Source organism: Poecilia reticulata, linkage group LG11 (assembly GCF_000633615.1).
Source record: "Poecilia reticulata strain Guanapo linkage group LG11, Guppy_female_1.0+MT, whole genome shotgun sequence".
Classification (NCBI taxonomy): domain Eukaryota; kingdom Metazoa; phylum Chordata; class Actinopteri; order Cyprinodontiformes; family Poeciliidae; genus Poecilia; species Poecilia reticulata.
This window is the reverse complement of record NC_024341.1, coordinates 21343374-21357976: the sequence shown is the minus strand read 5'-3', so window position 1 is coordinate 21357976 and position 14603 is coordinate 21343374. Positions and strand designations below refer to the sequence as shown.

General features: G+C 40.3%; 1 protein-coding gene across 1 annotated transcript in view; it reads left to right on the top strand.

Annotated features, from left to right (window-relative positions):
- Window positions 1-682: 682 nt before the first annotated feature.
- The window catches only part of efna3a (ephrin-A3a), a 91045-nt gene continuing 77124 nt past the window's right edge, over window positions 683-14603 (top strand). The window contains exon 1 of the mRNA XM_008422499.2: window positions 683-1321. Coding sequence (XP_008420721.1) covers window positions 1212-1321 — 110 coding nt within the window. The 5' untranslated portion in view covers window positions 683-1211. The remainder of the gene's footprint in view (window positions 1322-14603) is intronic.

Here is a 14603-nt window from a genome sequence, read left to right as displayed (position 1 = left end):
TTCAATTGTTGTTTGGTTTTTATGTCTGCTTTATTTGGCTTGGTGTACAGCATTCAGGCCAGCAGTGTTGTTTCACATCAATGAGTCAATCAGTCTTTTTTATTCAGACACAAATCTAATCTGGTCCATAATAAACAAAAACAGACAGAACAACAACAAAAAGACAATGAAAACAAAATATAAAATTAAGGCGCCACAAACTAGAGAAAAACCTCACTGTTCTTCACAAATAAGTGCTTCAATAAATACAAGTTTTATTGTATTGCATATCTATCAAACTATGTTAATGATTACCATATTGTTAATAAACATTTAAATATGGAAATCCTGAGTGTGACGTCACTGAACATGGTCACTGGGGGCAGCAACGACAGAATGGCTCAAATCTCATTATTAAATGATTAGCGGTGCAGCGCTGACGTTTATCATTCTTGTTTGCGAAACGAATCACCAAAAAAAAAAGGAAAGAAATAAAATAAAATCTCCTTTTCATTTTAAATTCAAGCACTGGTTGTAATCCTTACCTCTGTTCAGACTGGGGAGACCTTACAGAGCTTTTACAAATCACTTAGGTGGAGAAACTGAATTTGAGCAAAAACATATTCTTTTCCCCTGTAGGAAAATTGTTATTATTTTACAGACAGTCCATGCACACACACCGTGCGTGAGATGAGGGGGCGTGGCGGTTGAGTGGACGGACATGTGCGCGCCTCTCTGCCATCAGAGGGCGGGTTTGTGTCGTTGTGTGCGCAGCGTGCGGCTGCTGCTGCGGCTTCCAGTGAGAGAAGTGGCAGGTACCCCGAAAAAATACCTCCCAGCTAAGATCCAGCGGCTCGGATGTGACTTTTAACAGCTGACCAACCTGCAAGAAAACTCCGATATATGTGAATCTGGAGGCTTGTCTCGCCCTTTCACCAGCTGTTTTAAATGAACGCTGAGCTCGGAAACAATAGGACGGACTTAAAAGTACGCAGAATTGGCTCAAGTAAAGATGCCTGAGCGGGGTGCCTCGTCGCGATGGGGCTTGAATTGAGGAACGCGCACCCCGAAAGAAGAAGTCGCCGAAGTTGAAGACGCGCTCCTGATGACCGCTGGGATGTTGTGAACGACGCGTCGTTTGGGACAGAAGGAGCCAGAAATAAAAAGGAAAAAAACCAAAAGAAGGAAAGAGGGGGGAACCATTCAGGGTTGGAGCAGCACCCGGAGGGATTATGGCTCTCGTAACGTTTTCTCTCAGCCTCGTCACCCTGGTGCTTACAAACTTGCACCTTTCCAGAGCCAGCAGCCGTCATGCGGTGTATTGGAACAGCTCGAACCTGCAGTAAGTAGCTCTCTATGCGGCTCTTTGTTGGTGCGCAACTGTTCTGCGAACTGTGTGCAAGATTGTGGCTGATGCGTTTTGTGACAATGCAATAAAGAAAAACACAAAATCTATTGGTAACGACATAAAAAAAACAACAACAAAAAAAAAAAAAACACTGCAAAACAATTTTAATTCCACATCTCTGTTAAAAACAACAACAAGACAGCACCTGACGTGGATGCACAATTGTTGCTAAATGAACCAAGTCTTAATAGATTTCCTAACAATATAGAAATCAATATTAATGAGCAGGTGGTGCTCCAGATACCTCCTCCTTGGCTTAAATCAGGACACATCTGGAAGGAAACTAATAATATTTAATCTTCTCTGTTTCAAGCTTTTAATGAAAAGTCTTATACTGTTATCAATTACAACACATTTGAGCTGTGGTATGTAGTTTCCTAACATACAGGTTCACCACACTTCATGCAGTTAAAAATGGAAAATAAATGGATTTAATATACAGAGCGATCTAGTCAAAGTCTTTATTCCTGTTCATTTTGTGGATTAAGCAATTAGAACCAAGATTTCTCAGGAAAATACAAAGTAGAAAATTAATAATGTGATATTTGTAGCTGTTTACACAGCGACTGGGGAGGGGCATTGTTGATTTGATTGACACCATCAACAGGAGCATCACTGAGAAGGATTTAAAACTGGACATGAGGCCACATGTTGCAGAACAAACCAAGTCCTAATAGATCTGGAAACAAAAGGTGATGCATTTCCTTATATTTCACCTTTGACAGACAACACAGACAAATATCAGGACACACTTCTGGAACATCGTGAACAGCTTTACTAGAAACTACGGGGCCTGAAATGGTTCCTTGAGGTATTTGTAGGTTACTTTTGTAAGCAAATGAACCAACTGGTTTTGGAATGGATTTGAGAAGGAAAATGAGTTGGCTCCAAATGCCTTGATGCTCTATTAGGTCATAATGTAATGCCTGGTGTGTATACATGGTGACACTATTGAGAAAGTTTGATGAGGCATCATGACTTTCATTGCTGGAGTGGCCGTCCCTTCGAAAGCCTTCTGACTCCTCCAACAGGACATGCATGTATGTTCCTGTAGTTGGACTTGTTGTTAACCACTGACGGCTGCTCAGACTTGCAGGAACGAATCCCTGCCACGCTTTCAGCATGCAGACATAATTCCTGCCCATTGTTGGACTCCAGCAGAAGTCTGGTGTCTTTCCTCAGGTAAGCCCCTGCAGACGATCCGGGCTGCTTACACCTGTACGAAAGCCGTCGTCCTCTGGGTCAGGGATCGATGTGGATTTCTGTTTCTTTGTCTTCTCATTAGCCAACCGTGAATCCATCTTTTTTACCCCCCCCCCCCCCCCCCATTACACACACACACGCACACACACACACACACATACACTCCTCCATCCCTGCTCCACGTCTGTCCATTTGTATTCCCCTCATGCTGGCCTCTCCTACATCTCCTCTCTCCATCTCCTACTTGGTTATTTTCTTCCCTCTCTTATTTTTCCGAGGTGTCTCACCAGCTTTTCTGTCCTCTTCAATTACCTTTCTTCGGTGTCTCATTATTGTCGCCCCTCAGCATCTGCTCCTGGTCCCTCGTTCATCTCCTGACAGGACGCACGGTCAATGATTGGAATTAGAAATGGTGGAAAACTTGAGACGGTGACTCAAAATTCGAGACGAGTAGAGAGAGAAATGGCCATAAAACTTAATCGAAACAGTCAACGGCGGATGCTGCAGGACTTTCAGGAGCTAATTTATGCTAAAGTATGAATTTAAGATTTATGACTTCTCATCTGTATGACAGGAATGGTAATAAACCCTGACAAAGTTGCATGTAAATGCTGTAAAAGTGCGCAGCTTTTGAGTGCTGTAATCAATATCAGTGCTCCTTATCAACGTCGACGAAGGCTTTTGGCAAATGCTCCGTCTAAAATGATTTTCCCAACATGAGGCTTGCTCATTTGTCAGCTTTCAATTGACGTCTATGCGTTAGGGTGACAAATATGTGCGTATATTATTATACTCAATATTGCATGTGTGAAAGAGAGAGACGAGGAGCGGAAGGAGAATGGAGGGAGACAAAATGCAGGTGTTTCGAATGCACGCCTGCATGTGCACAAGCTCCTCCTTTCCTCCCACTGAGATACAAATCTCTAAAATAATGCAAAACCTGACCCAGTTTGCAGGTAGCGGAGAAATCCGCCGAGGCTACGGCAAGAATACCGATGGCCGTCAGGCTTCAAAAAGGCCTTAAAGCTTTCTCCACAGCTCCATCTGAGGCCTCAGTCGCTCAGGAAAGGGGGCTCCCTTCGTCATCCAGACCTCGTTACGGAGACAAGCCCAGGAGAGGGAGAGCAAGAAATGAAAGTGGTGATATGCAGCCAGAAAGCAGAAGCCTTGTTGAGGGCCAAACTTTGGTTGAAGCTGTAATGTTTTACCCGTGAGCGCATCGTTCAGTGCAGACGGTTACAGCGCAGCTGCGAGAAATGGGATCGCTCTAACGGCAAGCCGTTTGCTCAGAAGCCGTGAAAATGTCATTTACTGATATTTCAGTTATAGGATGTCTTTTTTCTTTTTTTTTTTTTTTGTGGCTTTTGAAGGTAAACGTTTGCTGTCAACCTTGTGATAGCCTTCACTGACATCAATGAGGAGCACAGATACCGATTACAGCACTCAGAAAGGTGGACAAAGTTGCATTTAAGTGCAACTTTGTCGAGGTTTATTACCATTCCTGTCATGCAGATGGGATTTACTGCAGTCATACATTTTAAATACATATTTTAGCATAAATTAGCTCATGGAAGTCCTGCAGCATCCACTGTTGTCTGTTTCAATTAAGTTTTATAGCCATTTCTGTCACCATTCGTCTGGAATTTTGAGTTTCCACCGTTTCTCTGCAAAAACACAAAATATTACCAAGAATTTTTGTCTCGTTTCTAGTGCAAATATCTTTGAACTCTGGAAACAGGACAAAACGTGCTTGCTAGTAACTTTTCACCAAGATATGCGAGCTTGGTTTAGGTAAATAATTCTGATAAATAAAAAGTACTAGTCCCACTGGTAGATTATTTCACTTAAAAATCTGCCAGTGAACTAGTACTTTTTATTAATATTCGAGAAATACTGACATAAAAAACACAGATATCCCGCTAAAAAGTTAATTGTAAGTTAGTTTTGTCTTATTTCAAATGTATTAAGATATTTGGACTAGAAACTGGGTCAAAACACTCAGCAAAAACACAAAATCTTACTGACAGTATTGAGACACTGAAAGGTTCTTGAAAAGTTTCCAGTCTCACAGCATTGTGTTGGCAGCATCATGCTGCGGGGATCCTTTTCTCCAACAGGCATGACGCTAAATCCAGAACAAACCTGGAAGAAAACTTGAGGGCGTAAACGACTTGAGATTGGGGTGAAAGTTCATCTTCCAGCAGCTACTTCCTTCCAGAATCTTTGGCAAGACATGAAAAATAAGTTTGTTATGCAATCTGATGGAGCCTTGGCAAAAATGTCAGACTCCAGGTGTGAAAAGCTTACAGAGATAATTGCAACATAATGTGGTTCTACCAAGCAACTGTATCTAAATGCCCACCACACACAAAATATTATGCACTACTTTTGTCTTTCAAAAAAAACAAAAAAAAACACAAAATACAATGTTTTCTTGTTATAGCGTGACAAAATGTGCAAAAAGTTCAAAAGATACAAATGTTTTTCAAAGGCACACCACACTCCTAATATGTTCTGCTAGCGCCAAATTTGAGCAAATTTCTTATTTGGGGGGGAAGAACAAAGAAAAAATCCTTCCCTTTCGCCATCGACAACCAGCAGGCTGTTTGAATTTACACCGCTTTCAGGAAGTAAACAATATCAAACAACTGATTACAGGTTTTTCTGCTGCCTTGGACATTTCCAAACAAGATCTCTCGATTATTGTAACCCAGAGAAATGCCTCAGAGCTCTTTGATCATCGCCCAAGTCTGTCACTACCACGCCGCCTCCCTCCTCCCGCAGCTTCCCCCCCTCACCCCCCTCGACTAGAAAGTGTTGGTCTCAGCTTCTGCTCTCAGCAGTGCGCCCGGCCAACTCGTTACAGATGTCCCTGCTAATGGCTGACTAAGGCAGGAAAAAACACACATATACAGGCCATTAAATCATCTCGCTTCTGAGGCAATCTGCCAATTAGAGGGGGAGATGCGGAACATCTTGAGGGAGCGCGGGAGCAGCGGTGCACTGCGGTAGCCTCGCCTACTCGCGAGCAGTGTGTCCCCTGCTCCTTCCACTTCCTCCCATCAGGTGCTTGGCCTCTCTGGATACACGGGGCACGTCTCTGTAATTGGGCACCCCGTGTCAGCATGATGGAAACAGGAGACCGGCCTTCATTTAATCTACTACTCCTTCCATAAGTCACGCAGTGTCCCTACTAATGTTCAGCCGAACACCGAAGCACAAAGGAAATGCGCCACACATCTCCTTGCTAAATTACTATTCCCTTGCCCACTCAGCGACTGGAAGGCGATCTTTTCAGCTATTTGCGGCCGGTCCTGAGTGATTTACAGCTCTGTGTGTTTCAATCTGCACATTATGACCCTGATTTGGACCTGAAATGGTGTCTGTCAGAGCCCCAGCTCGCCTGATGAAAACAACCCAAGTCCCGACACCATGTCTAGTGCTGGAAAATAAATGATCACCTTGACAAATGGCTTCCCCTGGAGTGCTTGGGATTTAGGCTTTGTGATCAATGTTTATTGGAGGTGCTGTCTTTCTAAACAGGCTCATTAACTGGCAGGCGGGTATATCTCGGAGGTTTGACCAAGCGGTAGCTGGAGGTGGATTCCCTTGGGTGAGTGAAAAGCTGATGGCTTACGGAGAAAATCTGAGCTGCACTGAAGGAAACTAATATCAAGATACAACAGGAAGTACGTTAAGTGATATTGAAAGGGTTGCAAGATGAAAATTTAAGAGATGGGGAAATGTTTTACAGCCCATAATGGGAAGGAGTTGGCAAGCTTTGTTTTTTTTTTTCTTTAGCATAACATTGATTGAGTTGGATAAAAGTCAGAAAGGCAGAACAAAGAGCATTTGTATTTTATTATTTCCCCCCCCCACATACAGAAGTTGAGTTATTTGGCCGAATGTGCTGCAGCAGCTGTTTTTTGAGGAGATGATACCCGCAGGAGTTGATCCGTGTTAATGTGGACACCGGCTGGGTCAGTCATGTGGACCGGCGCTTGGAGACAATAGCTTCAGCCATCCGCTTGCCCCTTATGCCCCACACGCCTTGGCAGAGACAGTACAAGCAGATTTGCAACCTGATTACATGGACATTTGTCCGTCTGAAGCTCCGTCTCTGGGCTCTCTGCAATTTTGCATACAAATGCGTCCTATTTATTGGCATTTGATGTTTTCCTCCGTCTTTGCACAATGGCGGCATCTCAGACAGCCAAACGGAAGCTAGCTGTTTCATACGGCTAACTTCTGTTTTTTAGTTTTAACAGATTTGTCAGATTTTTTTTAGTTTTAACGGTCAAATCTAAATTGTGATTTTATTTCAGTTTTAATGTAAAAAAAAAAAAAAAACCTTAAAGAAATACATGTAACTTAGGCCAAAGAACATTTCTAAAAAAGAAAAAGAAATAATTAGTTTTTTCAAAATAACTTTCATATCAATGTCTAAAACACTACTGCTACTAAATACTGGTTGCACTGGTAGCTTATTAACCTACTTCTATGATGTAAATGAAATAATCTGCCAGTGTAGCTAGAGCTTTTTAATCAATATTAAAAAATTATTTACTCAAAACAAGCCCCAGTATTTTCTAAAAAGTTACTTGCAAGTTAGTTTTGTCTTATTTCAAGAAACTAGGTCAGAAATCCTCGGTAAGATTTTGTGTTTCTACTGTTTTCCAGAAGTCTTGGTCTTTGTAGATGTTCAGTTTGCGCTTTGTGTTATTTATAGAGACCAAGAGTCTCTCTTCCACACTTCCCATTAAAGTTGCACTTGCCTGAATGTACAGGAATAAAGTTTTACATCAACAGCAGCAGCAGTCAGCTGTAGGACCTGTGATGGTTTGATCATTTACAGACGTTTTTCTCGTCTGATTTTAGGGTGAACGTGCTTGGATGAGCAGACCTGGGTATGTTGGCAGTTGTTCAGATAAATAAAAGCAATACTGATCATGATAAAGGAAAAGGATGATGCATCTGTGCCAAAGCTTAGCTTTGAATGAGCTACGATGTCATTTTAAGCAACAATCAGCACGTTCCAGCACTTAATGACCTAAAAGTCTCTTACCCAAAGTTTTCTAGTGTTAGTGTTAACATGCTTAACGTGAAGATGAAACAAAACTGTTACACCCATTGAACTATGGAAGTGTCACATTTCCCACTAAACCCAAACTCAAAATCCAAAATGGCTGCCACATGTATGAAGCGTAGTCATGGTGGCACTGATAAGCTGTTCATTTATATCTGAGAGTTTGTATCTCAACACAATGCATGTTCCATAAAAAGCTTTTCTTATTGAAACCCATTAAATAAAGACCAAACAAAATACTATTCCTGATCTATGGGACTCTGTCCCTTTATTCTTCAACGTATAGAAATTACAGGAATACATTATATTAGCTTGTTATGCTAATAGTAGCTTGTTTGTTTGTTGAGTATAAGCGATTTCCCCTGGTTTTCCAACTTTCTAAAGGAGCAAAACTAAAACGAGATCCAAACTATTCAGACAAATGGAAAGCAAAGAGTTTGTGTTTAAATTAAAATATTTGCATGCTAACTGCTAACGCTAATGCTAACACCTAGATTAACTACATCTAGCCACATTCAGGTTAGCTTTCCAGTCTGCTGCTCTTCATATTTGCTATTAGTGACACAACTTGATGGAGAAACTCTGAGAGTATGTTTAATGGTTCACATGGGCCGAAAAGCGGGCGAGCAGATCAATACATTTCTATGGTATGGGAAGGTGAATTGACCCCGAGCAGAACAAAAACACAACCACGTTGCTTTCTGAGCAACAATCAATCTGGGCGCGTCAGGTAATCAATTTCTAAATGCATTTTTAATTTGATTTTGCGGTGTCAGTAAATTGCCATGAAGCATTCGGAGCTCGGGTCGGGAAGCTCAGATCAAGTGTTGCCTCGGATCGACATGCTTGTGAATTGATTATGAAGGGCTTGTCAGTCACTGCTGTGGGCTTGGAGCTCCTCGGAGGCCACAAGTGTGTTTATGCCAAACTAGTTCTGGGTATGGCTGCAGCATCTGACGTTTAAAAAAACATCGCGGTAAGCTTAGATGACAAAGAGGCGTCTTTAAAGTAAACGTGACTTCTAAACAATAGTAAAATGGGGCATTTAATCCGGAACATCATGGATTAAAATTCAGTTTTCATAACCGGGAGGGAATCCCCTCTTTCCTCCTGCTCTAGTTGAGCTCATCATGTATATTTTATGGTGAGCAGGAGCTCAGCTGCAGATCTTTTGCCATCTTTCTTCACCTTAGACGGCATTTTCCCACTTCACAAACTGAACTTTTTTTCTTCAAGTCAAACACATTTATACAAGTCGCTGCGTCTCACTCCCTCCTCCCACTGGGGCCACACAGTGTGTATCGCTGCGTTATGTTTGCATAAATATATGATGTTAAATAGTTTAACCTTAGTTTATATAAAAACTGAGTCATGAAAACGGTATTCACCAATTGTGCTACCCTGCATAAAGCTAATTTTTGACTTCGTGTATCAGTCTAACCTTTCTCTCAAGGCAGTGGTTGATTCTAAGATGAGATCAGTGGATAAGATCAACTTCACATGTAAAAATCAGCCGATCACCGATTAATCGGCTGGCCTATAAATTGGTGCACCCCTATTCAGAAGTCCTCATTCTGTTCACCAATCGGATGAAATTCATCATGAAAAAAATACATTCAATGAGAGAAATAAGCCCAGAGCAGCTGAACACTGAAGGGAGATGAGAATCAAGCTGAATTGCAAAGGAAGCCAATGACCAACTTGCTGCAGAGACATTTTCATCCATTTTAATGCAGATTTATTTATTTATTTTTGTTCGGGGACATTAGAGGGATTTTTACAGCTACTGTAAGGGCATCCCAAAGCATCTCAGTGGGATTTAAGATTGATCTTTTTGTTCTTTTTGGTCAGCAGTGCTTTTCACCTTGGACCTCTCACATGGCTGCTATTTTTACCCATCCTCCTTATTGTCGTTGAAACACGAAGCAAGGGAGGCCCGTAATGCTTCAGATGTTTCTCCTTCCACTCCTGGGAAGGTTCAGCGCTGCTGCTTCATGTTTTCTCCATTTGTGGTTTGCTGGAATCCTGAAGCTTTAGAAAAGGTTTTGCGCCACGTGGCTCAGTGGTAGAGATGCAGATGCAGAGGCTGCTGTCCTCAACACCTTTGTCTTCGGTTCGATTCCTGGCCCATCTACTGCATGTTAAAACCTTTAATAAAATGGATTTGCAGTCCTTTCCAGTCTGAAACTTATTTTTGAAGTCCTCTAGGGCATTGTGTGTTGCCTCGCAATATCGTTTTGCTTGAACTATTTCTTAGTTCTGCATGTTTAGCAATAATCAGGTATAGTTATAACTAAATCCCAAAGGTCACATTTAATTCATTCAACTTTTTCACACAGGGTTAAGTTAGTTTGGAAAGTTTTTTTTTCCCCCCTGGGTAATAAAATCATAACTTGAAATCTGTATTTTGTATCAGTTTATCTTTGTCTATTATTTACTTTTATTTAACCCGTAGGGTGCAGAATAAAGGCAATAAATGAAGAAATCTGTAATGGAGTAAATATTTTATCAAGTCACTGAATGAAACGGCAAAAAGTAATGCTACTGCCTCTTTCTGTTACTATAAGACCTAAATTGCAGCTGCAAATGTTAGTTCGTGAAATTGAAATCTGCAAACGGTCAAAATGCATATATATGCAGAAAAAAAATTATACCACTTAGAATGATCAGTTTCTCTGATTTTACTCTTTATATGTTTGAGTAAAACAAACTTTGTTATTTTATTCCATGAACTACTGACAAACAAACATGTCTCTGGAAATCCAAGCAAAGATTTTGTATTTATTTGCAGAAAATGAGAAATGGTCAAAATAATGAAAAAGATGCAGTGAAACAAGAAATATTAATTTAGAAACAAAAACATGTTTTAACTTGGTACAGAAATAAATATTTGGTGGAAGAACCAGGAGGTTTTCAATGGGTTTAGTGGATTATACAGCTCTCTTCATGTTTCCAGAGATGTATATATAATTTATATTTCAGCTGACAATATCTTTAAGCTGAATGGAACCTAAATAAACCGTAGAAGCTTTTATTGGTTGTTAATCTGTTACGATTCAGTCTTTTGTTTAAAGTTTCTGTCTCTTGCTCCTCTCTGGTTCTCGTCCATCTTTGCATTAATATAAGGACCTGACTGGTTCGGTGTGTCATTATAAACTGACCATAAGCTCTGATGGAAAGCCGCCCAGGTACTCGTCCAACAGCTAACCCAGATGAAAGAAAAATGTAGTCTGCCCATCAAAAGACATTAGCATTTCCACTCTCAAAGGTTATGAAAACCACGGCTAACAGGCGGTGGGAACCCACAGGAGATGGTACTGATCCCAGACAGGTAGAACCAATTTTAGACTCAATGATTTGAATGCAAATGCTTCCTACAAAAAGAGGGGCCTTCCAACTTCTAAATGGTGGCTCCATAGTACATTATTCTGGGAGCCTGCACCTCAGCGGCCCGGCTACCCACAGGGAAATTACATTGCTGCAATGATGAAAATGGCTGCCATGTTGGAAAAAGATCAAAGGTGTTGATAGGGGGACGGTCACTGGCTGGAGTTTGATTATTTGGGAAATGGGTCTTTTTTTATGGTACATTGGCTGGAAAAACGATCTGGCAGGCTCAGCGCCTGGTGAGAATAAATATATCTGTTTTTTTATTAAAGCAGAAGGCCGCCTCTGAGCTGCGGCTGCAGAGGTGGCGCTTCGCACCGACTGGTTCGCTCAGAGTGATCGGCGTCCACTCTTTAAAAAAAAAAAAGTAGTGGGAGTGGATCGAAGTTGGTGCTCTGTCATATCTTATTCTCTGTTCGGACCCTCCAGGTGTTTGGGCGTGACGGGTCTTCCCTCTAATGCAGCGACGTGAGAAGCAGTGGGAACTGTCCGCACAGCTTAGTGGATTACACAGCTCCACTTTCTCCTTCTGTGGGAGGGCAGTTTTTGATATGAGCAGTCCTAATAATTAGATATTGTGTTACAATTGAGATTTTTCCTTTTGAAGACGTAATTACGTGAAGACTCTGAGAGCCTCTGGCAGCCGTCGTTCCTGTAATAAGACTATTTGAAGAAAATGGAAATGTGTCTAATTTGACCCTTCAGCAGCAGCAGGAGCTGCCTTTAATGAGTTAATATAGCCGATTCTTAATTCTTTCCTCTTATGGAAACGTTTCAATCCCCTTCAACTGAAACACCAAAGTCTTTATAGCTTAAAAGTTTAATGCATTTGAAACTTGGAGAACTTTTCCTGCTGGCAGCAGCAGACATGCATTTTCTTGTGTAAAACATTTGAAGATGTTAAAGCTCATCCGTATTATATGATGAGATGAATTGAGCATGAAATTCTCAATCTCTCTTGTTATTATTCCTCTAACATATGATGTAGATATCAAACTGTCAGGTTGCGTTAATGTTCAGGAGTTACTCCATTTAATTAACCCATCAAAGTTTTTCTAAAGAGTGATTGGTCTCTCTGAGGAGTGAAATTTATTTATAATAAATGCAAAAATGAATTGTACTCTTGTGTTTATTATTTTTGCTCTATTAAAGTGCCACAAGACCAAAACAAATCTAAGAGGAAAACAAAATGTGACTAAAACAAAACAAAACAAAAGAAAAAAAACTTTACCAATTCCCTTTCAGATTCAGGTTAAAAAGCATCAAAAGCTTAATATTACTTCCAGTCAGAAGAAGCATAAAAATGTTAATTTAAAGATAATTTGGGGCTTAACTCTAAAGAATAAAAGACAAAACGCAACGTTCCAATCTTGACAAATTAGAAAAAAAAATGTTTTCCATTCTTGAGCACTCGGCATGTACAAGAAAACAATCTTAATAATTAAACGTGTTCACTGGGGATATTAAATGCTAACGTCTGTAAAAGTTTTGAGTTTGAAATCACTTTTTAGGAATCTGATGGCAGATTTCATATAAACGAACAACAAGCAGAGTAAAAAAAGAAAATATCACTTTTTTCCAGGAATTGTCACCCTGAGGTGAGGGGGAAAATAGTTTTGTTTCGACTAGAATAAAGTCTGAAGTGATCTGGACAGAGAGAGTGTCTCTAGGTTAAAGGTTGGATCCAGCCGTGTGAGTTAAATGCTGGCCCAAGTTGGGGTTGTGACACAATATTAAAAATGAAATTAGAATTAATATTTGACGCATTGTATCAGACATCTAACTGCTTTTTCTAATTTCCTTTTCCATTAAACCGGAGAAACGAGGAGGGCTTAAAATCGTGTGGATGGAAGATTGTGTGAGAAAGTAATCTCATCTTGTCTCATGTCAGACAGTCCTGTCAACTTATTAAAGTCGGTTTCCAGCTCCAGTCTGTCATTGACTCGGTTCGATTTCCGCAGGAGTCGACTTCCCTTTTTATTTTTTTTTTCTCTATCCAATTACCGAGGCAGGTTTCTGCCAGAATTAAACATCTTTTTTAGTTTCAGATGTTGGGTTAAACTATCAGTTTTACAGAAAACCAAAGCTGTCTTTTTTTTTTTATACCAGAGCTGTTATTTCATGTCAAACTGTTGGACAAACCACCCAAGCTGGCAAAGTGGACACAGTGAAATGTCCCAATCCAATATCTTTACTGGGATGTTTCCCAGTAAGACCACTGGCGCTCATTTGCCTCCAAATCTTGATGACTACTTTTGTCTCCCAAAAGTTTGGAGTAGAATGAGACTAAAATCCATAAACCTTGACTGTAACAAATAAGCCATCAAGTTAATCTTAAAATTAGTCATCATCGTTGCACATTTAATTACTTTTCCCTAAAAATATTTTTCACAAATACGAGTCCCTCTCTGAGTTTCTTCAGACAGTTCATACATCAGCCCAACTAACTGGCATCGTCCCACAACAGTGTGTGATCACAAATCATAAGCTAATCAAGCAAAAATGTGTCAATGAATTCACCTTCTGGTGGATTTTAATGTAACTCCAATCTATTCATGGAAACATTTTAAAGAAAATGCAGCTGGAAGCAGAAACACCTTGATGCTGGGCAGCGTTTCAATCCAAGAGTCGCTTTTATTTTCCTTGCCGCTGATTGTCTGTAGAGTGGAAATAAGGACTTTTTAAAGCTTATTATTTTTATCGTTTTTTTGTTTTGTTTTATTTTTACTTTTCATTGTCTAAGTAAATATACATCTCTGGAAAAAATGAATAGCCCACTGCACTGAACCCCATTGAAAACCTGGTTATTCCACCAAATATTGATCTCTGAACTCTTCCTGAGTTAAAACATTAGTTTTGTTGTTTCTAAATGAATACCAACTTGTTTTCTTTGCATTATTTGAGGTCTGAAAGCTCTGCATCTTTTAGTTATTTTAACCGTTTCTCATTTTGCTTAGAATATCAGAGACATGCTGTCAGTAGTTCATAGAATAAAGTAACAATGTTCATTTTACTCAAACATACACAAATTGAAAGTAAAATCAGAGGAACTGATCATTTCAAGTGGTCTCTTAATTTTTTCGGTTTAAAGAATAACAAAAATATATAGTCGAACCAGTCATGCAGACAGAATTAATTTCTGCCACAAACATTCCAGTTCAATCTTTGTTATAATTCACTGCAGTGAAAGTCAGTTTATGCTGGAAACGCTTACAAAGTTTTATGTTTTAGTTGTTTTTGCAAAGGGAAACTGTGCACCAGTCGCTCATACTAAACAAGCATATGGTGACTGTGCAAAGGAGCGACTCCCCTTGAACTTGGGAACTGGATCATCTGTACAGCAGCAGCAGTAGCAGTAGTAGGAGTAGCAGTAGCAGTAGCAGTCCACTCCCTCCATTAAGGTTTACGTGAAGCACAAAACTGGAAATCTGTAACGGCGCAAATGCTATTTCACAGCTTTGTGTTTATCGGCATCCTAACGGAATCAACCGGGTGAGGAAAAGTTGCAGCAATGTTTTTGCAAAGTCATGCTTGCGTGCA